We start from the raw sequence: 26,526 nt of genomic DNA, 5'->3' as shown, positions 1-26,526 counted from the left end.
CCTATAATATTTTTTCTTCTGGAGAAAGTCTTATTTGTTTTATTTCAGCTGGAAATAAAAAGTTTTTAATTGAAAAAAAAAACATTAAGGTGATTATTATTATTAGCCCCCTTAAGCAATATATATTTTTTTCGGTTATCTACAGAACAAGCCATCATTATACAATAGCATATTTAACCTAGTTAAGCCTATGAATGTCACTTTAAGCTGAATACTAGTGTCTTGAAAAATATCTAGTGAAATATTATTTACTGTCATCATGGCAAAGATAAAAGAAATCAGTGATTAGAAGTTATTACAGCTTTTCTCAGTGGCTTTGGTGCATTTCTCACAACACTATTTACAATTGCACAACAGTTCATGCATTTCTCAAAACAATCAGTCATTTGAGCACATCATAGTAGCAGTTTCTCATTCCTTCCAACAAATTGCAAATGCTTTTGGACATGCATCAATCGCTTTCATAAAACTCTCTGCTGTTTATAACATTATCATTTGCTTATGTCATGTCAGTCAAAATTAACTAAACTTGTGAATGCTGAATTCCATATAAAACTAATAGTCCTCATTTCATTACTCGAGTGATTACATACAAAAATGTTGAACTAGTTGTCAAAATCTGTCAAGCTAATTTTATAAAAAAATTTAATCTAATCTTAATTTAATTTAATCTTTTTTTTCTTCCTGAAAATGTCTCCTAAATTGAACAATTTGATGACAGATTTACAGATGTATGTATGCTGCAGGTTCAGTTCCAATATGTACTGTTGTATTGTTTACAGTTGTGCACAGCTCTTCCCAGTGGAAGTTTATGTTTGTTGTAAATAAGAGTGTATTTATTCTTTTGCACAATTCTGTGAATAAATTAGAATTGCAAAGAGCAAATGCAGTAAAATTGTGAAACACACATATTCAGTGTCTTGTCCTCAGATACCTCACTAAATGCAGTGATGTCTAACTTTACTGTAGTTTTCAAATGGCTGTGCAAATAGTATATAGAGCTGTCTTGAGCATTTTCAGGAAGTGTCACCAAAATCTGACTGTTTTGCATTGGAAAAAATGAACAGAGTAAACTGTCAAAATGAAAACATGACAAAGCCATTTGACTATCTTGTTCATAAATGGTGTCAGGACTTTTCATCTTGATGATACTGACACTTTCATTGACATTTGCTTTTGAGGAATGAGCTCTCCATTTTGAGCAAGTGACACGCTTTTGCAGGTTATCAACTAGATTTTGCAGTTTGTACTAATTGTTTTGAGAAATGCATTAACTGTTGTGCAAATGTAAATAGTGTCGTGAGAAATGCACCAAAGCCATACGCTATACACAGGGCAGCACGGTGGCACAGAGAGTAGCACATTCCCCTCACAGCAAGAAGGTCGCTGGTCCGAGCCTTGGCCGGGTCAGTTGGCGTTTCTGTGTGAAGTTTGCATGTTCTTCCTGTGTGTGCGTGGGTTTCCTCCGGGTGCTCCGGTTTCCCTGCAGTTCAAAGACATGCAGTACAGGTGAATTGGGTAGGCTAAATTGTCCATAGTATATGTGTGTGAATGAGTGATGGGTTGCAGCTGGAAGGGCAAGAGCATCCGCTATGTAAACATATGCTGAATAAGTTGGCGGTTCATTACGCTGTGGCGACCCCAGATTAATAAAGGGACTAAGCCGAAAAGAAAATGAATGAATATGCTATACACCTGACTGGCAGTTTTTAACATCGCAACTGCTTGTGTGCAAATACATGAACGTATTCTTTTGTTTTCTTTTTAATTTTATTAAAATATTTTTATTTGTTTATTACTTCTAAGATTTATGTAAAATATAATTAACAAAACTCTAAGTAATCCATTTAATTAAATGAGGTTTTGAAGAAGAAATACTGAAATTAGGGATGTCCAGATCTGTTCAAGTGATCGGAAATTGTGCCCGATCACGAGGTTTTAGACTCGATCGGAATAGGACGTTACCACCGGATCAGGACTTAATTAATTAAATTAAGTGAATTAAATAAAAAATAAGGAAGATCCTGCATCTGTTCCTTCGCTCTTCTTTATTCTTTTTTATGTATTATAGAAGTATCGGATCAGGTTTCGGTATCGGTAGATACTCAAAATCAAATGACTCGAACCCTGATTGGGACATCCCTAACTGAAATACAATTTTGTATTTGTAATGTTTAATGTTATACAATTTTATAATGTTTAATGTACAACTTTTAAAAGTTAATTTCAACTGCTTAATATGTTTGCATATATTGTGTACATCCTGCTAATTTTCAGCAACTAAATTTATAATTGAAAATAAAATGGTAATTTATCTGCCAGGATGTTGTCGGGTAGTTTACAGACATTTCCATTAACACTGAATGCAATGCCATTCAATACAAGTGAAATTCAGGCAAAACAACTATTAAATAATCCTGGATATAATTACAGTAGAAAATTCCTTAGTCATTCATTCATTCTCCTACAGTAAAATACAAATCATTCATTCATTCATTTTCTTTTCGGCTTTGTCCCTTCATTCATCAGGGGTCGCCACAGCGGAATGAACAACCAACTTATCCAGCATATGATTTACACAGCAGATGGCCTTCCAGCTGCAACCCAGTACTGGGAAACACCCATACACTCTCACATTCACACACATACATTATGGCCAATTTAGTTTATTCAAATTCACCTACAGCGCATGTCTTTAGACTGTGGTGGAAACAGGAGCACACGGAGGAAACCCACACCAACACAGGAACATGCAAAAAAAATGCCAGACAGAAATGCCAACTGACCCAGCCGGAACGCAAACCAGCAACCTTCTTGCTGTAAGGCAACAGTGCCAACCACTGAGCCACCGTGTCACCCTCAACTGATTAATATTGTTGCATAGATTGTGTACATCCTGCTAATTTACAGCAACTGAATTCTTAAATGGAAATAGAATGAGGAGTTCTCTGCCAGGATATTGTGGATTAATTCACAGACATTTCCATTAACACTAAACGCAATGCTATTCAATACAGGTGAAATTCAAGTGAAACAACTAATAAAAATCCTGGATATTATTACAGTATTTGTCTTATTTTTAAGACATTTTGTTTTCATATATGCAACATACATAAGAAAATGGTGTTATTAATAATGCATGCCCTGTTATAGTGCAATGCATTCACCATCCATATCCAGTCTGATAAATGAACCACAATTTCACATTTTTTAATTAAGCTAAGTCATGGTCCTTTGTGATTTATAAACGCAAGTCAATAGACACAGAGCAATAAAAACAGATGATAAAAATGAATACGGCTCTTAACAATATGTTGAGATGACGATATATGAAGATAAAGACCTCTTATTTAGCTTAATGTATCTTCAAAAGCACTAGATATTAATGTTTTGTATTGTTTTGTTTTTAGTTTTGATATTTTGAAGTGGTGGTATTCATTGACTTGCATTTTATGAATCACCAAGGATCAGATTTCAGCTTAAAAGTCTTCTTTAATGTCCAGTTGAAAGACAAAGTCACCTACATAACTTCTTTCAGGTGTGAACTGCCCCTTTAAACACTGATCAAACAAAGTACTGCAGATTTCTCGGTTCAGACTTTCATGAGCAGATTTTATGTCATGTTTTTGTAAGCTGAGGATGAACTGGCCACTGATTTCCTGACTTCAGCCGGTTGACTTTTGCTGGTTGTTTAAACTACTTATTTAAAATGAGCTGAATCAATACACTGTGTTGTCGTGGGTTTCCTCCGGGTGCTCCAGTTTGCCCCACAGTCCAGAGACATGCGGTACAGGTGAATTGAGTAAGCTAAATTGTCCGTAGTGTATGTGTGTGAATGAGTTTGTATGGATGTTTCCCAGCGATGGGTTGCGGCTGGAAGGGCATCCGCTGCGTAAAAACATGTGCAGGATAAGTTGGCGGTTCATTCCGCTGTGGCGACCCTGAATTAATAAAGGGACTAAGCCGAAAAGAAATTGAATGAATGAATGAATCAGTCAATGCAATTCTTGAGGTATTTTGGGGACAACTCAATAGTTTTATGTTCAATCCACTTAAATTAGCAAAAACAATATTAAGTTAACTTACTATATTTGTGTCGGGACAATTTTTACAGTGTAGGTATGGTGTAAAAAGCGTTTTGTTGAAAAGTGTGGTTTATTTATAAACTAATTTCGAGAGGATCACGTGCTTATGATTGAACACAGCTAGTACCGCATTAGCTCAGTGTACTTGCACTAATCAGATGAATATTAACACACTATAAATTACCAGAGCTTTCTACTCCAGTCATCTTAGTCTTGAACCCCCCCCCCCCCCCCCCCCCCTCCTTCCACTACTACTACTCTTCTTCTCTGATAGGGCGGCACGGTGGCCCAGTGAGTAGCTCTGTTGCCTCACAGCAAGAACGCGGCTGGTTCGGCCTCTCCGAGCTAGTCGCCGTTTCTGTGCAGAGTTTGCATGTTCTCCCCGGTTTCCTCCCACCGTCCAAAGACATACACCATGAGCAAATTGACTACTTCAAAACAACATCTTAAGGCAACTTAGATAATAGTCAGATATATCTCAGCAGTTCACAAGTAGGGGAGTTCTCGAGACCTACCTGAGCTCAAACTCTCCTCTTGCCCTTCAAACGAGAGGGAGCTTAAGGATATTCTGAGCTCAGGGCTCCCTCCCTGGACAGCATGCCAAACACGCTTTATTATCAATCATCAACTAAGTGTGAACTCTTGAAAAGTGAGTAAACTGATTTCCTTCAAATTATTAGGTAAATGAACTGTGCATAATCCTAAAAAAAATCTAATTAAGTCAACTTAACAGTTTTAAGTTACAACAAATACATTAAGTAAAGTCAAGTCATTTTTAAGGCATTGGGTTTACTCAATTTTTAAGTAAGCACTTTTTACAGTGTGTGTGCATAATTCATTAAGTGATTGTGTAATAATAGCAATTGACCTGAGTAATTGACCCCATTGACTTGACTTAATTTTTCTAACTATGCAAACGAATACTTAAAAAAAGGGGAGTAAACCCATTGCCTTAAAAGTGACAAGTTGATTTTACTTTAAAAAGTGAGTAAACCCATTCACTTGACTTAACTTTTCTAAGTAAAATCAACTTGTCATTTTTAAAGGCAATGGGTTTACTCCCTTTTTTTTTAAGTAATCAATTTTACTGTGTAAAAAATGCTGGGTTACACACAATCTATTTGTTGTCTTCTCAAAAAAACTTAATAGTTGTGTTGTTTCAGCTCATTTTAAATAAATAGTGTGAACAAACAAAAGTGACCTGTCTTTGGTTTTAAAATGGAGATGTCATCAGTGAACTGCATTTTCATGAACATGTACATGTGTGTGTCCCAGACTGTTCGGTGCCGTCTGGGTTTGCTTGCTTCAGTGGTGAGGAATCTGGTGAATGTATTTGAGAAAGGTGAAAGAAAGTGTAGAAGACTCTGACAGGAGCAAATATAACAGCAAATCACTGCTGCTCAATGTAGAGGTCAGCCAAAGTCGGTGTATGTGTGAAATCTACGGCCTTTTTGTGACCTGAAATACATGTGTATTGTGTGGATGCCACTTAGCCCTGTTTTTCAAATGTTTTTGGGATTGATTTTAAGCATGTCATTTTGATTACCCTCACATACACACTGTTAAAGATTTTTTTTTGTAAATTACACTGTATTTAACTGTAATATGAACTGTATTTAGGCAGCGTGGTGCAGTGGGTAGCGCTGTCGCCTCACAGCAAAAAGGTCACTGGTTCAAGTCAAGCCTCGGCTGTCAGCTGGCATTTCTGTGTGGAGTTTGCATGTTCTGTCCAAAGACATGTGCTATAGGTGAATTGAGTTGGCTAAATTGTCCGTAGTGTATGTGTGTGAATGAGAAGAGTGTATAGGTGTTTCCCAGTCATAAGTTGCAGCTGGAAGGGCATCCGCTGCGTAAAACGTGCTGGATAAGTTGAAGGTTCATTCCGCTGTGGTAAACCCAGATTATTAAAGGGACTAAGCCAAAAAAGAAAATGAATGAATGAATTAACTGTACTTTACTGTAGGACAGTTAAGAGTTACTGTACTTTAAAGTTGCATTGTGAAAACGACTGTAAATTTTACAGTAAAGACATACAGTTCTGTAAATACATATACAACAAGATAAATGGTGCTGTAAATGTAAATACAGTATTTTTGCTGTAACCGAATTACAGTAAGTTACTGTAGATTCTAAAGAAAGTTGTTAACACTGCAGAACATTGTGAAAATACTTTTTCAAGTTCAATATGTATAAATTAGCCATTTTTAACATTGTAAAAAAAAACAGTTGTCTTGTTGCACAGCTTTTTTTTAAAATTGACTCAACTTTTAACCCAATGACTGTAGTTGACAACTCAAAAAGCTGTGCAGGAAGATGCCTTACAATTTTAACTTTTTTACAGTAAAGAAAAGATGCATCTTTTGTCAGGAATTAATTGTGAATCGTTTTTTAAATTAAATTGTTACATTTTAAATGAAAATAAATAAATAAATAAAATAAATGCATCGAATCCCCTCCTGTTACAATTATGAAATTTCACAACAAGCAAGAAATAATGTCCAATAACATCACCACATTGAAATGGTTCATAAAATAATTATTGCTCTAGTCCTTCAACACTCTCATGAATACATTTTCTATCTATATTATATACTTTTTTAGCTTAATAAACTTAATCGGTCTATGAAATTTCTCTGTCTCTCTCTTTAGTTCTCATTCTTAAAGGTGCAGTAAGTAAGTTTGACACCCAGTGGTTGAACTAGGTATTGCACTCCTGGATCAAAACAAACGCAAGTGCAGGTTGCCAGATTGAGGACCAACAAGGCTGATTTAAATCATGTTCTAAATAAAAGCAACGGCACCCTATAGAAGGTATATTCTCCATATTAAAAGGACTTTTTGTCCTAAGCAACACCTCGAAATGATATATTAGACACGGCTCCTATTTCTCACAGCTGTACAACAGAAAACTGACAATGATCACCTCAGGTACACCTCATACACTTTGTGAGTTTGAACGCCATTTTACATGACATTTATTGCCATATTACTGAAAGCAGCAGCAGATAGTTCACCTCAGATCTTGAAACTGAACTTTAGAACTAAACACATGAGTGATCCAGCATGTACATTTAATAATGTTAAAGAAGGTTAATTTGTATTAAATAGATTATAAGCATTTCATGAGTGAGTACATAGTCTGTGCTTCTGAATAGCTGTATTTAAATTTCTATTATGTTTCGTTTGGTGCAAACAGCCAAATTGCTTATCACTACAAATCTCATCATGAAGTATGTTGTTAGGACACGGGGTTACAGAGTAACCTGCTCACCTAATGTTTACATTCCTAATATTTAAATTATTTGCTAATTAATAACCTCATGTGGAACTGAATCGGACTCATTTCGGAGTCTGCTACTGTCCACCGGAGGTCACATTTTGGTCACGGAAGCATGCTTTCAGAGCCTTTCTGAATGAATGAATGAATGAATGAATGAATGAATGAATGAATGAATGAATGAATGAATGAAATACGTGGTTTTTCACCAAGGCAATCCAGGGTGCTAAAATATAAGTGGCTAAACTGGCCCTGAGCGGGTTAAAATGACCAAAACAAAGACAGCGTTCCAGCACGGAAAACACATGTTCAAAGCAGAATATCTGACTTCAGCATTGTTTTATGGATAAACAAGTAGGTCCACTTGGCATGTTTCTTAAATATCTGCAAAATTGTAAATTCCACAAAATGTTCTTTATTGTAGGGGAAACTCTATTAAATGTTTCGGTTTCCTTTCTTCAGGAAACTCTAGACAATTCTCAGTGGCTTTGATGTGTAAACCCCATATTGAAACCTTTATGCTTGAAGGTGTAAGATGAATCGTTTTTGCTGTGCTATTCTTCATGTTATGCAAATGAACACATGTAAAGGCTCTCACGCTAATCAAAGGCTATACGTTTACAAAGCATACAGTTCACACTTATACTAACACATTCAGTGAGAGACAAAAAGTCAGTGAGATTAACAATGACCTGTCCTACACATCAAATGAATGAATAAACTACTTATTAAAGCTTCATTATAGATTTAAGTCTCATTAAGAATTAGAAACAGGCAGGTTATTTCTATTTTTAGCCTTTTTAATTGCTTCCTGCTCTCCCTCCCTCTCTCTCTCTCTCTGTGTGTGTGTATGCGCTCAAGTCAGGTGGAAACTTGAGCTGATTGGTGTGTCTGATAAACTGGTCACATTCTGGAGGGAGAACCAGGGAAAATGAATGCAGTGCAGTGAATTGTGGGACTAGTGTGTATCCAGACTAAAGGTATTATTACCTGAAAAAAGAGAGAGAATGGAGAAAAAGTTGGTGGCCAGACTTGAGTATATCAGTCTGTACAGGCCCAGCTATGCTACATAGATTTTGATACATAATCTCTCTCTCTCTCTCTTTCTCTCTCCCTCTCTCTCTCTCTCTCTAAAAAAAAAATCACAAATTGTTAATTTTATTAATTGATACTCAAATCCTCAACATTGTTGCCTAAAGTTAAGTTTGCGTTTGTCCAAAATGCTAATTAAAAAAGGGCTGAAACAAAAGAATTCGAATACTTTTTAGTGGGTTGGGGTGGGGGGGGGGGGGGGGGGGGGGGGTTGGGGGGGTGTTGAGACAACGTAAATGTTTTAATGTTCATTTTATGTTCAATCCACTTAAACTTTTTAAAAAAACCTAATAATTTAACTTAATTCCAACACAAATTGATTGTGTGGAACCCAGCATTCTTTACAGTGTTTGTAGACTGTGGCTGACTTCAGCATTTAACATAACTTTCATAATTATGCAATGAGGAATTTTAATTGAAAAATGACCACGCTCTCATGAGTAAAGACTGGGTCAAGTTGTCATGCATTTGTTTATTTTTTTAGATTGATACAATTTAATCATTCATATATGCAGGGATGGGCAGTATTTATAATCCATGCATTTTAAATACGTATTTTAAATACAAAATAGTATTTTGTCACTTGTCTTTGATAGAGTTTATGAAAATGGCTGAATATTTTGTATGAAAAAACTTTAGTGTCTTGTATTTTTGTAGTTTCAAAATACTGGAAAATATTTAGCATGAAGTCTACAGTAGATGATGACATCATCAAAAATGTGGCCTCTGATTGGTGCTTTTTCCATTATTTGCCTAAGCCTGAGACCAGAACAGAAAACGGATTCATTTTTAAGGTGGTGGTCAATGATTGGAGTATGGGTGGAAACGATGCTTAAAGTAACAGACAAATGGTGAGAGTACATTCAAGAGCAAGTCAATAACCATTTAAAATACATGTAGCTACTGAGAAATGCTAAGACCTGAAACATATAATGTCTATAGTTCACAATTCAGCATCTTTGCCTAAGAAATGAGATGAAGTAAGATATTTTGTCATTTTTAGATATCATATTTATGATGTGGAGTTTTCATAGGTTTTCAGAAATTAGTATAGAAGAGTTAAATTGCAAATTTCTCTGAACATTTTTTTTAATGAACTCTTCATATAAACATGTCACCCTTTCAAATCTAAGATTGATCCAATAGGTCTATTGATGGAAAGTTTGCGAAATTTTAAAAATACAGTATTTTATTTTGATACACGAACAATTGATGTATTTGGTATTTTATTTTAAAATACATTTCAATGTGCCCAGCTTATAAGATTTGTTCTTGCCTTTACACCTTTACTCTGACCGACCGATTTTACAGCTTCACAAATACCACAACTTTTCCCTGCTGATGTTTATAAACAATAAAATTAGTTTTGGACTTGTATCAGCTATAATTAAGAGACTCGATGTTCTCTTGTAAGAGTGTGTTTGTGTTCACAGTATCCGCAGTCTGTCGCAACGCATTCTCACTCAGGAAACCCTCTGCATCCCCGTAAAAAACCAGCCAACTTGCACGGACTGTCCGGTTATTAATTGCCCCCCGCCGAGGCGCTAAACGGGACATCAGCGAAGCAATTAGAGCGAACAGGAGCTCGCATGCGTCTGCAAGAAGACATTCAGCTTCCTTTATTGGGCTTAAAGTGTATAGGCGACTCTCTCACACAGCAAGTGACGTGCGTTTCAGAACGAACATCTGAGCCATTTTGACTAATTTGAAAAGAGTTTAACTCAGTGTTGAAGGTAATAAGTTAATTAAATACCTCACTTTAATTAAATTGAGTGTTCACAGTACAGATTATTATTTTTTAACTCAAAAGGTTAGTTGCAATCGGTTTCCTCAAATGGTTTGAGTTGCCTTAACTTATTTGGTTTTACAGTACTCAGTTGGTTTGAGTTCTCTTCATTTATTGAGCTTTACTGTGCTCAAATAGCTTCGTTTACCCAAACGGATTAAGCTCACAGTACTCATTAGGATTAGTTTTTGAATTTAAATGGTTTGTTGCAATCGCTTTCCTCAAATGTTTTGCCTTGGGTTATACAGAGTATAAATGTTCACCTCAAGTTCAATAATAGGCCTATCAAAGAAATATTTTCATGTGTTCAGCAGTATGTTAAGTTGTTTTATATATACATATGCATATTTCAGAATAGTCTGTGAAGTAGTTTTTATTTAAAGAGTAGGCTAGGCTAAAGAAAAACAAAGTTTCGTTTCAGGGCTCATCTGCTTTTAAAAGAGCGCCTGATATATTTGAAGACAAAATCTTTTAAAAATATTTTGCTAATCAAAGGGAAAAGTGTATGGTGGTGTTTTGTTTTAAATAAATTAAATTAACACGATCTAATTGTCGAAATACTTTTCAGAGGCACTGATACATTTTGTAAACAGTGAATTAAACACAACAGGAATGTGGGCATTAGGCCTACACTGGCACAAATGCCTTTTTGTTGTATATTTTGTACAGCTCTTGCGTTCCAGTCTCCCTTTAAATCTAATTAATGCAGAATAAATGCCAGTTTAACTGTGCAGTAATCACATTTCCAACAGGAAACAAATTCTGGAGAGATAGGAACAACCTAAACATGCCATGAGGCTTGTTTTCAACCTCAAACTCCGTGTTTGGACATAGGGTGGGATGTAAACAGAGGTGAAATAATTTAAGACATACAAACCATCTGCAGCGCAAACATTTACTCAACACTCTCCAGGGATGCTTGATGAAATTATCGTGAGGTTCCGCCCTTGGAGGATTATGATTGGGCGCTGAGATAAAGGGGCGTGTCACGTTTGTCCTTTGTATAAATGGACACACGCTTCAGGGGTTTGACAGTCAAAACAAACAGGACTCTGTACGGAATTACATTTGTATTCAACCTGTATGCACAGCAGGCTATTTTGGTGTCCGGTAAATACAGGCTATGCTTTTTATTTTTATTTTACTAGGCTATAATTAAGTAACAAAAAGACTCTTACAAGCGCACATGCCAGCGCATCCTTTATTTAGCAGACAGAAGGGAGCGGCTGCGCGAAACTGACCGAGGATGGACTCGCCTACACAGGGGACCCACTGGTTTGCTCTCGCGCTCTGCGTCCTGCTATTGTGGAGCTCCGTGTGCGGTCGTGAGCATGTCTGTCAGGAGATTTCGGTGCCACTGTGCAGAGGGATTGGTTATAACTACACCTACATGCCCAACCAATTCAACCACGACAACCAGGATGAAGCCGGACTTGAGGTGCACCAGTTCTGGCCCCTCGTGGAGATCCAGTGTTCCCCTGACCTGCGCTTCTTTCTTTGCAGTATGTACACGCCAATTTGCCTGGAGGATTATAAGAAACCTTTGCCGCCGTGCAGAAGTGTGTGCGAGCGGGCGAAAGCGGGATGCGCGCCGTTGATGAGGCAGTACGGGTTCCCGTGGCCGGACAGAATGAGGTGCGATCTTCTACCTGTGCAGGGGGATCCGAACACTCTGTGTATGGACTACAACAGGACTGATGCCACAGCTTCTCCGGCTGCTCCAAAACCAACTAGCCGACCAGGGAAACCATTCAAGCGGAAAAATAAAAGCAGTCATGGGTCTTCATCCTGTGAACCGGAGTGTTACTGTCGCGCGCCGATGGTGCCCGTGCAAAGTGACCATCATCCGCTGTATAACCGCGTAAAGACGGGACAGATCGCCAACTGCGCCATGCCCTGCCACAACCCCTATCTTTCCCAAGAGGAAAGGACCTTTGCTACATTTTGGATAGGGATTTGGTCAGTTTTGTGCTTTCTGTCAACGTTCGCCACAGTGGCCACTTTCCTCATAGACATCGAGAGGTTTAAATACCCAGAGCGTCCTATTATTTTCCTGTCCGCCTGTTATATGTTCGTGTCCGTGGGCTATATTATCAGACTCATCGCTGGACATGAAAGAGTGGCGTGCAACCAGAATCATGAGATGGACCATATACACTACGAAACTACTGGTCCTGCACTTTGCACGCTTGTATTTCTCCTCATCTATTTTTTCGGGATGGCGAGCGCCATCTGGTGGGTGATTCTGTCCTTTACATGGTTCCTCGCGGCAGGACTGAAGTGGGGAAATGAAGCGATAGCGCGATACTCGCAGTATTTCCACATGGCTGCTTGGCTCATCCCAAGCGTTAAATCCATCACAGTTCTCGCGCTGAGTTCAGTGGATGGGGACTCGATCGCGGGAATCTGCTATGTGGGAAACCAGAACTTGGACAACCTGCGGGGCTTCGTGCTCGCGCCGCTCGTGATTTACCTGTTTATCGGCACGATATTTTTATTCGCAGGCTTTGTGTCCATGTTTCGCATACGGAGCGTCATTAAGCAAGGAGGAACGAAAACGGACAAACTCGAGAGGCTGATGGTTCGCATCGGGGTGTTTACAGTACTTTACACGGTCGTTGCAATAATGATTGTGGCTTGCTATGTTTACGAACACCACAATCGCGAAGCGTGGGAAATCGCGCATGCGTGCAACTGTTCGTCCGATAAAAAAGCCCAGAAACCGGACTACGCGGTGTTTATGCTCAAATACTTCATGTGCCTTTTAATTGGGATCACGTCGGGCGCGTGGACGTGGTCCAGTAAAACTCTGGACTCCTGGCGCGCCCTGTGCACGCGCTGCTGCTGCAGGTGGTCTACTAAAGGCACGAGCGGGTCAGTTTACAGTGACGCGAGCACGGGACTGACGTGGCGATCGGGCACAGCAAGCTCGGTGTTGTGCCCTCCAAAACAAATGCCACTTTCTCGTGTGTGATGATAACGGCAGGACCAGCAGACCGTCCTAACAAACACTGCAAACTGAGCAACTGCTGCTTTCCTGAAGTGATACGAGATGCATACTGGAGACAGACGAGAAGTATATCTGACAGTGACTTGAGTAGAAAGTGTGAAGTTTTTAACTAAACCAAATGCCAGTCATTAAAGGGATCACAATGTTGTCCTCATTTACTTGTTCCAAACCTTTATGGGTTTCCTCTGTTGAACGCAGATGAAGATGCTTTGAAGAATGCTGAAAACCTGTAACTATGGACTTCCTTAGCATTTGTTTTTTCCTACTATGGAAGTCCAGTTACAGGTTTTCAGCATTCTTCAAAGTATCTTCATCTGTGTTCAACAGATTAAACTGATAAGTTTGAATGAAGAGTGAGTAAATGGCAGGAATGTACAGGAGTGTAGTTAACTAACTGTCCCTTTAAATCTCAGCTACAGCATGCGTAAACATTGATGAAATGTGCCTTGATGAATTGTAATACGGGTTTTTATATTTTCTTATGTATTTATTAGATCATGTTTAACATTTATACAGGATTGTTTGTATTTATTTTTGACAATAAAACACAATGTGAAACATCACCAAAGCATTTATTTAACGTGTTCATTTCCAGCTTAACAATCACAAACACCTCACCGACACAAATAATGTAGTGAATATCTGTCTTTTTTTATCGACATAATGAAACACTTTAAGCTACTAAATGAGCAGCATATTTTAGTAAACAAAACTGAATAAAGTAAAATAAGAAAAAGGCAAATATAAAATATTAATATAAAAAACTGAAAGTCACTTTTTTTGCATTAAATTTGTGTGAGATTGGGAATTTAAGGTATTTCTGAAGTAATTTGAAGTTATTAAGATATGAATTATGAACAAATGTGAATGTCAGATGCTGATATTGTTAGAGAGAGAGGTTTTGTGTGTTTGTTAATTAGATTGACTGATGTTGGTCATTTAAAAAAGTTGCCTATTATGAGAAGTAATTGTAAGCCATTTAAAACAACTGAACTCATTCAGCATAGCGAGATACAGAATAAGTCAGCCAGGTGACTAAATTAACAACCCCTTTACTTGCTGCAAACCTTTATGACTTTCTTCTGTTGAACACTGAAGATGGTATTTTGAAGAACGATGAAAACCTGCGACTATTGACCTCCATAGCATTTGTTGTTCCTATTATGGAAGTCAACAGACGTGGAAGTCAATATTATGGTGTTCAACAGCAGAAACTGATGAAAGTTTGAATGAAGTAAAGGGTGTGTAAATGATGGCAGAAATGTAGCTTTTGGTTGAATTCTGCCTTTAAATCGCAGCTCCAGCATGTGTATACATTTTGATGAATGTGCCTTTAAAGAAAACTTTAATATAGGTTTTATATTTTATTATGCATTCATAAAATAATGATGTTTAACATTTATACAGGATTGTTTGTATTTATCTTTTAGTTTTGCAGAAAAGCTATTTTGACAATAAAACCCCTATATGTGAAAGATCACCAAGGCATTTATTATTCAACATATGTGCATTTCCAGCTTTACAATCACAAACGCCTCACCGACACAAATAACGCAGTGAATATCCGTCTTTTTTCAAATAAAACAATAAAAAGAGCAGCATATTTTAGTAGAGAATAAGATTGAATATAGAGTAAAATCAGAAAAAGGCAAATATAAAATGTTAATATTAATTAACTGAAAATAAATCACTTCTTTTGCATTACTTTTGTATAAGATTGGGAATTTAAGGTGTTTGAAAATTTGAAGTTCAGATATGAATTATGATAAAATGCAGACGTCAGATGCTGATATTGAGAGAGAGAGAGAGAGAGAGAGAGAGAGAGAGAGAGAGAGAGAGAGAGAGAGAGAGAGAGAGAGAGAGAGAGAGAGAGAGAGAGAGAGAGAGAGAGAGAGAGAGAGAGAGAGAGAGAGAGAGAGAGAGAGAGAGAGAGAGAGAGAGAGAGGTTTTATTTATTTTAGTTGATAGATTGGCTGTTGTTGGTAGTTTTAAGAAAACGTTGCTGAATATGAGAAGTAATTGTAAGCCATTTTCAATAACTGAAATCATTTAGCATTGTGAGATAATGGAATGATAAGTCAGCCAGGCAACTAAATGAACAACCTCTTTACTTGCTCCACACATTTATGACTTTCTTCTGTTAAAACACTGAAGAAGATATTTTGAAGAATGCTGAAAACCTGTGACTATTGACTTCCAAAGAAGGAAAAACAAATGCTATAGAAGTCAATAGTCACAGGTTTTCAGCATTCTTTAAAGTATCTTCTTCAGTGTTCATCAGAAGAAACTGATAAAAAAAGGGTGAGTAAATAATGACTAAAATTTCGTTTTTGGGCGAATTACGCCTTTTAAAAAAAATTATTAATAAATTAATATATTAATAAATGCTGAAATTATTAAAATAGAAATGATCAAAAATGCAAATGTCAGATGCTGATATTGTTAATCAGAGAGAGAGGGTTTGTATTTTTTTTTTTTTGTTGTTGATTAGAATGGCTGATGTTGATCATTTAAAAAAAAAAAAGACCCAATTTGAAAATATGATAAGTAACTGGAAGCCATTTGAAATAACTGGACTCATTCAGCAACGCGTGAACAATAAGGCAGTCAGGTAACTAAATTAGCTAGTGTGTTTATCTGAAAATAATTGCACAAATTACAATGTTCATCAGCCAGTCGGTATCAAACATTTTACACCAGACTGAATAAAGCCCTGTTGTGTTAAAGTATGAGACATTTCTATTCTTAAAATAAAAACCATGATCATTTCTGAAGGTCGGATTGTCTCACTAGTTCTGATCATCACTGCTGTATGTACTTTACCATGTTTTGCAGTGCAGGTTCAAAGTGGGCTTCAATCACAAGCTGAATTATCAAAATAAACTGAATCCAGAAATTTATCAATGAAAACAAACAATGTTTTTCTTTTGCATTAAAGATAATGTGACAACGAATTCAAGGATTTATTTACAGAAATATGTAATGCTACTGTATTTTTATCAAGATTTCTATACGCCGCGTGCATTATTGAATTGATCGATATTCCACAATTAACCGTATTCCACAAGTTAATTAGTTTGCGATGATCTACAGATGCCATTTATGGTCTATAACTCAAGATTACACAGTTTCACGGATGCCTGCAGATTTAAAATAAACCCAGGATAGAGCGGTTGAGTGAACGTGGTCTGGATTCTGTGTATGAGGCTCATTTCTGTGTCAGAGACGCTGAAGAAGGACAGAATTCCTGCTCTCTGATCCACATACACTCCTATTCTGGAGTTGGTGACTATAGGGAGATCGGTTTGGTCATTGTTGTGACTAAATATGCATGTAGAGGCAGAGCAGAACAATCTCCAGGACTGATAATTACTTCCAAATTTACACTCGATACCCCATCCCTTTCTGCAGATGCTCTTATAGGACACTGATATTCCCACACCAGCCGCCCCGCTCCACTCTACCTCCCAGTAACAGCGTCCACACACACTCTCTTTGCACAACACCTGAGGCCAGACATCAAATCTGTCCGGGTGACTAGGATACGGGTGGAGTGTAGAAGTGTAAGTAGCTCCTCTCCTCCCCTCTGACAGAACGAGGTGTTTATGCACAGACTCTGAATTCAGAGTAAACTGATGGGAATCTGAGGGAGATGAAACAGACAATCTGCATCTGAATACTGAAAGCTGTGAAGCAACAATCAAAGATGTAATAACAGCAGATAGAATTAACACTGTAGAAATGACAAAAGTCACAACGACAAATGTTTTTATGTTACTTTAACTCTTTTAAATAAGTTAATCAAGTTTTTTAATTATATACTTTAGTTTGACTTGGGGAAGTTGAGATGACTAGAAATGTTAATTTGATTAAAATTAAAACATGGCAGTAATGTTCTAACAGTGAACCACAGATCTTTTCCACAAGTAAAAATGGTAATTACAATTACACTTATTATAAAATGGCATTACAAAAACTCTATTAAACATCAACATGTTCTTTGCCATCAGTGAGATTACCATTGCAGTACTGTTTGGTGCCATTTGCGGCACATAAATTAAACATTTTAATTGCTTTTTTAAAGAGTTCAGAAGCAAAAAACATCTGAAATTAGCATTTTTCTCAGTCTCCGAAGTTTACGTTCATTTATTCCACTTTAAAGGGCACCTATGATAAAAATCAACTATTGGAAGCTGTATTGACAGAACTGTGTGTAGGTATAGTGTGCCCCAGGGGCGTTGCTAGACTCCCTTCCAACCACACATATTTATATATATTTATATAAACGGTGGGCGGTGAGAAGCAGCTCATTTGCATGTAAAGCCACCGTCTACAAAAACAGCTACACTATACTCAGACACCAAAAATTGGCATATTCTGGAGTCTATAATAATCAAATAATCTGATTAGTATTTTGAGCTGAAATTTTACAGACACATTTTGGAGACACCAAAGACTTCTTACATCTTGTAAATGGGGTAAAATAGGAGCCCTTTAAAGGGAATGAAAAGAACCTGTAGAGCTCAGGAATCTACGTCACGGCGAGTGTCGTGTGCCCAATATAAACAGATGAAAATCAAAACAGAAAAAACAACAACTATTCTACAGTCATATCTTTTGAAAAACATCTCACAAACACTTCGAATAAAATGGTCAAATGCGTATTTAACTTTATAAATGTTCTTTGTGTGGCTGAGCAGCTGATAAGTAATTCCATGCAAATGTTAACCTTGCATTGAAAATAAATTAGGTTTTGGCCAAAATAGCGAAACCGTTTCTGCGGTTTTTTTTTGTAGGCTTGTATTTTACAAAACTTTAGAAATACTCAAAAATGTATCTGTCAATGTTTTTAAACAATTATATATAATTTACAAAAGTTACACAAGTGGCAATTTCACATCCGTCACATCCATAAAACTTTTTCCTTCAAAATGAAAAAAAAAAGTCAAATAAAATAAAATCAATCATGTTCGTTCTAATGATCCAACTTTTCACCTTTTGATTAGCATGGTTTCTTTAGGGTTGAGCAGTTTAATTGACAGAATTTCTACAAAGTAAGTTGTACACTGTAAACTCTAACTTTTTTTGTCACATCCATAACGCATGTTTATTTTCCTCATTTAAAATACAAAAAATGTTTACAGATTGATATTTTTTGATCCCATAACTCTGTAGTTAGTTGTTTTGGAAAATATGAACAGATGTTTCAATATAACATTAACACACTTTCTGTGTGAATTGATGTTTTGAGATTTTACTGCAAAAGTCACATCCATAACGCATGATATTATATCAATAGATATATCAATATCAAGATACAATAAATCAATAGAGATCAATGAGAATCAGGCTCCTCTGTCCTAAATACCCAAAATGCTTTGCGCTGTTGGGACACATTTCCCTTCTCTATAAATTGCCCTCAAAATAAAAACACTGAGCTTACACACAGGAGGCTGAGAAAGATTTTAGTTGAAAATTTCAGATGGCACTTTGCACTTTGAGGTGTTTTGCATCTGAACTCTTCATATACGTGTCTGTGTTTGTGTTCATTATAAAACTTACACTGTAAGAAGTCCTCCCGGGTTTTGGGATCAGCCACGTAAATTATTTTGCAAAATCTCCCTACAGAAACAAAAAGATATTTAAAATGTGATTTTAATAAGGGCATCAAGATCAATCTATTGTGATAACAATATTGAAGTAATCACAATGGGGTGTATGCACACAGAGTTTTAATGTTCAGCCAGCCCAAACGCTACCAGTGAACTGTCGCTCCATTACAAATTCGCCATGTTTAAGATCTGATTTCTTTAAAAATCAGTGATCTTCACTGCCTGATTGATATAGAATATACGATATATCAATACCGGACAGTTAGCACTGCATGAAATTAAATTTCGCACCATGTTCTTAAAATACTTACATTTATTTTACTCCAGTATTTTCAATGGAGTTTCTGTGCTAGCTGGCTGCTACAGATGGAGCTTGCGTTTACACGGTCTTTCATCTCGCTTCACACTTGAACAACTAAATGAATGCTTAAGTCTATTTAACTGATTATATTTGAATGGCATTACAACATCGATGCTGTAAAAGAAACCCTATGAAATTGAATATAGTCACATAAGCCATTCACTGGAAGTTTATCAATGGCTGAAAAATACCAGCTGTGCATATAGCCCAATGATTGACCCCTACAGAAAAAAAACCTTTAGGGAAATTCAGATGTATGATAAATGAAAAATGTGCTATGTTTTATATGAGAATGTTCTAAAAAAAAAAACAACACCACATATGTGTTTAATGTATGCACACATGAAGCTCATGTTGTTGTTGTTTTGTAAGAGTAATGTTATGTAATGTTATTCAATAATCATGACTCATTTACCTCCAGCAGAAATCCTTTCGATCTCCACTTTGCAGAAATCCTCCACTTTCCTTCGCAACACAGACACGGAGCTTCTCACATCAAAATAAGAGCGGAAAAAGCCAGACGCCATGCTGTCTTTAGATCCAGGAGGGACAGAAACAGACTGGAAATTCTAGACATGCAAAAAGACGAGAATTAGTGCCAAAAAATGATGAGGTATGACATAATCAGCGATATTTAAACCTCTGAAGACTATTGCATCTAATGAATTACTTAATAAACCCCAAGATTGCCCAGTACTATTACTAATATACTTTTCTAAACCTGTAGAAAGTAGATGTGATCATCTGTGTGAGAAATCTTCTCCAGCTCAGCGTTTCTCCTCTTCAGATCTTCAAGCTCCAGCTCTAGTAGTTTCAAGTGTTCTTCAGCTTGACTCACTGCCTCCTTTTCTCGATCTCTGATCATCTGCGTGACCTCAGATCGACTTCTCTCGATGGACTGGATGAGTTCGGTAAAAATACTCTCGCAGTACTCCACTGTTCTCTGTGCCGAGTTCTGTTAAGACACACTCATTGAGTTACACAAAATCAGCTCATTTCAATCTGACTATAGTTCTCCAACACTCACCTTGTGAGACTCCATAGACGCGCTCAACCATTGCAGCTCTTTTTGCCTATCTTGAATTTTGTTCTGTAATATTATGACCGTCTCTTCAACCCGTTTCTGAAGGGATGAGCAAATTATCATAACATTAGAAGTATAACGCTAATTAGGGCTGCACGATATATCACTTTAGCATTGATATCACAATGTGTGAATTCGCAATAGTCACATTGCAGGACGTGCAATGTGGAGTCAGGATTATAGCTGAGCAGGTACAACAGTTTACAACACATGAGAATTTTGGGGTCATTTCAGTTTAACCATAATAAAGGAAAAGTTTATCTTGTGTTTTAAGGCCTGTGGAAACATTTAGAGCAAGTGTTACGTTAGCGTTTAAAAGCCGGGCCCAAACTGCAATGGCGATCTCTCTTTCTGTGGGTCTCTGTGAGGACAGTCTCTCTTGCGAGGACTAGTCTGAGAGAATGAGTTTTCATTTTGCTTGTGATTTAATACTCTTGTCTAAAGTATTTTGAGATTGCAAATTGTTTGTTTGTGAGCTCATCTAGTTAACTGGTATCTGCTTGAGTAATACCTCAGAGAGGGTGTAGAAGCAAAGACTATAAAATACACAAGACATGTCACTCGTATACATTTTGAAATGGAATAAAAGTGTAACTGTCAATATGGCGAATGAAGCCCCGCCTTCTAGTACAGGAGCCAATCAGCGATCACTATAGAATGACAATTCTCCGGAGGAGGGGCTCGGACCAGAAGTGCATTTCTGCAGATTTGTGTGAAACGAACATTTAGAAATTAAACTAAATAGACAGTCGTATAATTTTATTGGTTATCCGTAACATAAAATGTAATCGTAAGCTTGGCAAGTAGTTTTGGAGAATTTGATGTTTCCCCATTCAGACAGAACGCCTGAGCATACTGCCTGAGGGGCGCTTCAAAGATGGCCGCCGAGTGAAATGACTTGCCCTAAAGGGACTTTGGTAGAAGTGAGCAAATCGCGTGATATACATATACAACACTCAGAATCATTTTTGTTTTATTTCATCAGGTTCAGGAGAGTGTGCCGTTTTGTTTTTATTTAGAATAGTTTAGTTTAGATGCTTGGTACGTTGGAGAGGTTTCTTTTCATGCTTTTCTTTTGATATTTAGTTTAGTTTGTTCAATACAGTTAGTAGGTTTTGCTAGATTTATTTCTTTGATTTAAGCACCTCTAATTACCTCCTCTCCAAAAGGTAAATCATCATTTATTCATTGTAAATATTTTTTCTTAACTGTACAATATATTTCCATTAATTTTCACTGGAAGTATGGGCAATAAATAATCTATTACAGTCATATTTGGTTTTCAGTAGTTTCTTTCTCCATCCATTGGTCACGCGCACACTAAACTATTATACGTTATATCAAAATACCCCTCCTTTATTATTAACATCTAAAAGGACGCAACAGCAAGTTTAAATCATTTAGCAGGGTTCATACACATTTTTACTACTAAAATTCCATGACTTTTACAGAACTTTCAAGTACATTTTCATGACGTAATGTTTCATGTAATGTAATGTACATGGTGTATAATAATAAAAAGAAAAACAATGACGTTCACATTTATTACAGCATATCATAGAACACAGAACAATCTATTTTGTTTAAATTTATTTTTATATCTGTGTAAAATAGATTTTGATAATGCTTAAACAGCACTAATGATGTGAGAGCATGTTTTTGGCCAAGGTTAGAAAAGAAGTAAAGACAACTAACCTTTATTCAAGTTAGGGCTGCACAATATATCGTTTCAGCATCGATATCACAACGTGTGCATCCGCAATAGTCACATCGCAGGATATGCAATGTTGGGATTATAGTTTATTATAGAGGTTAATCATAATGGAGTAAAAGTTTCACCTGCATGCATTTTTAAAGAGATTAAAATTACTTTGCATTTTCATTACACCCTTCACTTCTTTCAAACATTTAATTTATTTATTTATTTTTAAATGAACACAAAATAATATAATTGAATAACTCCTATAGAATTGAAACAAGTGTGAGTAAATAGTGAGTACATATTAATCATTGCGGAAACTGTCCCTTTAAGGCAAGATTTCAAATTTTAAAACATCCGTTCATAAGACATTTTTGCAACTTTAATAAAGATTAATTAATATACAATAAAGACTCTGCAGTGTTATTCAATATCTGTACCTGAATAGTGAATACCTGAAAACTATAATTCACTTTTATCTTTGCTATATTTTATTTATCTCTGCTTGTAATTTATTTGTTATACATTATTCGAGATTCACTCCTCTACAAAATCCCCCCAATCAATCCAAACAAACCTGCTAAATCCTTTGGTGAAATTGTATTCACATCGCATTATACATCACAGAAATACAAAATATGGTAATGTCAGCTTTTTCCAATATCGTGCAGCCCGAATTCAAACATACAGATATTTGTTAAACTAATTTCCATGACTTTTCTGAAACTTTGTGGGTTTTTCTGTTTATCCAAAACTTTTCCAGGTCTGGAAGATGCCATGTCAAAACTTCATGACTTTTACAGGATTTCCATTACCGCATGAACCCTGATTTGGGCACAAGGAAATGTTGAATTCAATTGCTCTACTTTATCCATCTCTGCTTGTAATCTGTTAATTATATAAAAAAAAATCCCAATCAATCTAGAATTATTAACAAAAGTATCTTGAGAAAAATTGCAGGACTTTTAAATATAGCAATCTTGTTTTTTTCCAATATCATTCAGCACTGCCCCTAACGCTAATACATATAACTGAAATATTACATAACAGGTAAGTATTTATAGCTCATACCTGTTTCTCAGCTCTCTCTGCTTCAGCTGAAACAATATCGTGATTTTTGTGTTCATCCATCACACACATTAAACATATACATTGCTTGTCAGCATGACAGTAAACCTCCAGCAGTCGGTCATGTTTAGAGCACATCATATCCTGGATGCTTCCAGTGGCATCAGTTATCTTGTGTCGTTTCTTTGAGCGAGATTCTTCATGAGACTCAAAATGGCATTCACAGTACGATTCGAGACACACAAGGCAGGACTTGACGGCTTTGCGCTTCCTCCCAGTACAAACATCACACTCCACATCTCCAGGTCCAGCGTAACTGGGAGCAGGATCAGATGTTTGGAACTTTATCGCCTTCACTTTCTCCACCATTTCTGCCAGCATCACGTTCTTGTTTAACACAGGTTTCGGGGTGAAGGTCTGTCTGCACTGAGGGCAGCTACAAACCATTCCCCACAGATCACGTTGATTCCAGTATTCTGTAATGCAGTTCATGCAATAACTGTGTCCACAAGGGATGGTGACTGGGTCCTTCAGGAGATCCAGACAGACTGAACAGCTGAACTGATCCTGAGCCACAGAAATACTGGCTTCTGCCATTGTTCTACATGAGCAAACAGACAGAGAAATGCAGTACATTAGCATATGTGCATGAAACAAACTGTATAGAGGAATTACCAACCTGCATCACATCACGTCACACAGGTTCCCGGTTGCAAAAGCAAACATGTTGCGTTATGCGGTAGGATCCCAAATTCGAAATAGAAAACTTAACTTTTACCGTACACCACACACCTTTTAATGTCAACCGCAGACGTCTTTGACTAAAAGGGAGCTGAATGGAGTGAGGACCCAATTAAAAATGCTTGACTCTGCAGTCCTCATTTCATATCAGGCGAGTTCAGGCTATGCTGAATCATACACATTACCCGTTTTTGATTGCAGCAAAAAGAAAATGGTGAATTAAACACAATGCTAAGAATGAAATGTAAAAGTGTAAGTGCACATACCCTGCCGAACAGGTGTAGCTCGCTGTCAGAATGCAGTTGTTTTGCTTGTTGATGATTACCCAGGCCTTGTATAGCTCTGTCTTTTTTCCCTTGTCTTTGGCTAGGCAGAACCTCGTTTTTTAGCACTACAAAGTTTTGAATCTGGTAATCACGGAGAATTACCCAACAAACACATAACGTTGCCTCAACGTAGTGACCTTCTTACAACGTTGTACCAACCTTGCAAAAAGGTTGAGGATTCTACGTTGTTGCTAAAGGTTGTCACAACAATGTCATAACGTTGCCATTTAAACATCAAGGCCCGCATGCATGCTTTAGGTTACTTTTGACGAATAACTGTGCTTATCGCTGGGTGACAAGCTGTTATAATACGCCCAAAGCATTATGTTAAATAATATATATAATATGTAATCAATATAACTTTCAATTTCTAAGACAACAACAAACTCAGTACCGCATCAGATGTCATTCCCTCATTGTAAAAGCTAGCGCTCCCGGGTTTCTCCTATAATATCCAGCTGCAGGCCCGCAGAACCACACACGTTTTAGGCACACACAATCCAGCACACACAATCCGGGCAAACCAAATATGGTTACGACCGATGTTAATGGTATTAACGTCTTCTTGGACATCGTCATCGATATATTTTGATATATATGGTTAATAAATATTGTACACAATAAACAATAGTGTTTACTTTATTTCACAAATATTGCGATCGAGACGGGCGAATGTGGAGCGTTGTTTCCGATCGCCATTCAATTGGACTGAACAGTTTTCTGTCAGTCATCATAGATGATCAGTCGTTATTATCTGACAGTCAATATTGCAGAGACTCGTTTGCTGAACTTGCTGAAAGATCAAAATTGGACAGTTTTAATTTATATAATGGATTCATTTATAATGAAGGAAATAATAGCAAGTTAATATAGGCAAGAATACACCTTTATATGTAATAAAAATCATTTACATGTAATGTAAAACACTATATTAATATTTTACTCTAGCGATTAAATGGTGTGTTTTTGCTTAATTTTCTAATAACGTAATGATTTCCCACATAAAACACTGTAGTATTTTAAAGTAGGCAATATATTGTTTTTAAACCAAAATTTTGCAATAGAAACAAATTAACTATTAATATGTAATTAAAAAATAATAATAAGTGTATGTATATATATATATATATATATATATATGTATATGTATATATATAAAACAGCTGTGACAGTTTAGTAAAAGATAGTTTACAATCAGATAATTAGTTAAGATAATCAGTTTATAACTATATTATATATTGTTTATGATTAACTATAGTAATTCATTTTAATGTGACATTATTGTTTGCTTTTTATATTTTACAACAAAGTGATAACCAAGCATGATAATATTAAGATCCTGAATTAGTTTATTACACTTAATCCTACAATTAGACGGTCTATTATGTTTTCTTTGTGTATGTGGACACATGAATAAAGTCATAAGTGTCTTTAACCAATTATTTTTATTTACATAATTTGATTAAACTGCAGAGATGTTAAAATGATCGTTACGATATAATAATAATGACGGAAATGGGAAATCATATTTGTGAAATTCAATAAGTGGCGATAATGCTCATAAGGAATTAGTTACCATATATGGTTTGTCTAAATCGTGTGTGCTGGATTGTGTGTGCCTGAAACGTGTGTGGTTCTGCGGTTCTGCAGCTGGATATCTCGGTTTTTTCTGCCAACTCGCTGCGCGCGACTCCTGAATGTTTACAAACTGGTAATTCGTCTATACATTTAAAAAAAAGGGGTTTAAACGTGACTTACCTGCAGAAATAAAACAGTAGACAGTTTCTCCGTTGACTGAGATTACTCTAAAAAGTCCGTCAACTCTGCTGGTTGATAAACAACACGTTGATCGTGGGCCTGCACAACGTTGCAGCCTACAAACAACTCGCAAAGCAACAACCCGACAGAAATGTTTCGACGGGGAAACACTTCTTTGATAAACCGCTTGTTTCCTTTTTATATGAGATCAAGAGTTTCCTGGTTTTGAGAAACTGAATTCAGACGTTTGCAACCAATTCTGTTCCACTCGGAGCGTTTGTTGTTGTTCTTCTTCTTCTGGTGTCTGACTGACTGGCGGTTCTCAAATCAATTTAAAGGTGCACATTCTGCCACCTACTGGATTGTAGTGTGAAGCGCAACTTAAGGGGAGTCGAGGGCAAAAGGATACGAGGCAAAAGTGGGGGGGAAAACGAATAAAAACCCCCAACAAGTCCAAAAACAACAACTTTCATAATTTCCATTTTCATGCTTCTCTTGCGTGGTTATCATCTGTATTTATGAAGAACAACTGGATGTATGGCAAAATGGTTAAATAGATAAATAGACAGACAGACAGACAGACAGACTGATAGATAGATAAACAGATAGATAAATATATAGATTTAT

The 26,526-nt window shown here is 36.6% G+C and overlaps 2 protein-coding genes across 2 annotated transcripts; one reads left to right on the top strand and one right to left on the bottom strand.

Moving 5' to 3' along the window:
* The first annotated feature begins 11,336 nt into the window (after positions 1 to 11,336).
* fzd8b (frizzled class receptor 8b) lies at positions 11,337 to 13,760 on the top strand. The gene has a single exon (XM_056481295.1). It carries the CDS (start codon positions 11,487 to 11,489, stop codon positions 13,212 to 13,214), a length of 1,728 nt encoding a protein of 575 aa, XP_056337270.1. The 5' UTR covers positions 11,337 to 11,486; the 3' UTR covers positions 13,215 to 13,760.
* A 1,890-nt stretch (positions 13,761 to 15,650) lies between these two features.
* Positions 15,651 to 26,196, bottom strand: ftr27 (finTRIM family, member 27). Its single transcript, XM_056481307.1, has 7 exons — positions 25,900 to 26,196; positions 23,078 to 23,675; positions 20,251 to 20,346; positions 19,945 to 20,178; positions 19,639 to 19,792; positions 18,813 to 18,872; positions 15,651 to 16,893 (listed from the first exon to the last, which is right to left on the bottom strand). The coding sequence occupies exons 2-7, from the start codon at positions 23,669 to 23,671 to the stop codon at positions 16,358 to 16,360; spliced, it is 1,674 nt and encodes a 557-aa protein (XP_056337282.1). The 5' UTR covers positions 23,672 to 23,675; positions 25,900 to 26,196; the 3' UTR covers positions 15,651 to 16,357.
* Positions 26,197 to 26,526: the final 330 nt, after the last annotated feature.

This window comes from Danio aesculapii, chromosome 2, assembly GCF_903798145.1.
Source record: "Danio aesculapii chromosome 2, fDanAes4.1, whole genome shotgun sequence".
Classification (NCBI taxonomy): Eukaryota; Metazoa; Chordata; class Actinopteri; order Cypriniformes; family Danionidae; genus Danio; species Danio aesculapii.
Note: the sequence above shows the minus strand (reverse complement) of the source record. Positions and strands in the feature narration are given on the sequence as shown.

Coding starts and splice junctions, on each gene's coding strand:
- ftr27 (XM_056481307.1), bottom strand. CDS start 23,671: ATGGCAGAAGCCAGTATTTCTGTGGCTCAGGATCAGTTCAGCTGTTCA. Junction 20,347..23,077: donor CAGAGAGAGCTGAGAAACAG/GTATGAGCTATA, acceptor TCATCCCTTCAG/AAACGGGTTGAAGAGACGGT. Junction 18,873..19,638: donor CGAAAGGATTTCTGCTGGAG/GTAAATGAGTCA, acceptor TTGTTTCTGTAG/GGAGATTTTGCAAAATAATT.
- fzd8b (XM_056481295.1), top strand. CDS start 11,487: ATGGACTCGCCTACACAGGGGACCCACTGGTTTGCTCTCGCGCTCTGC.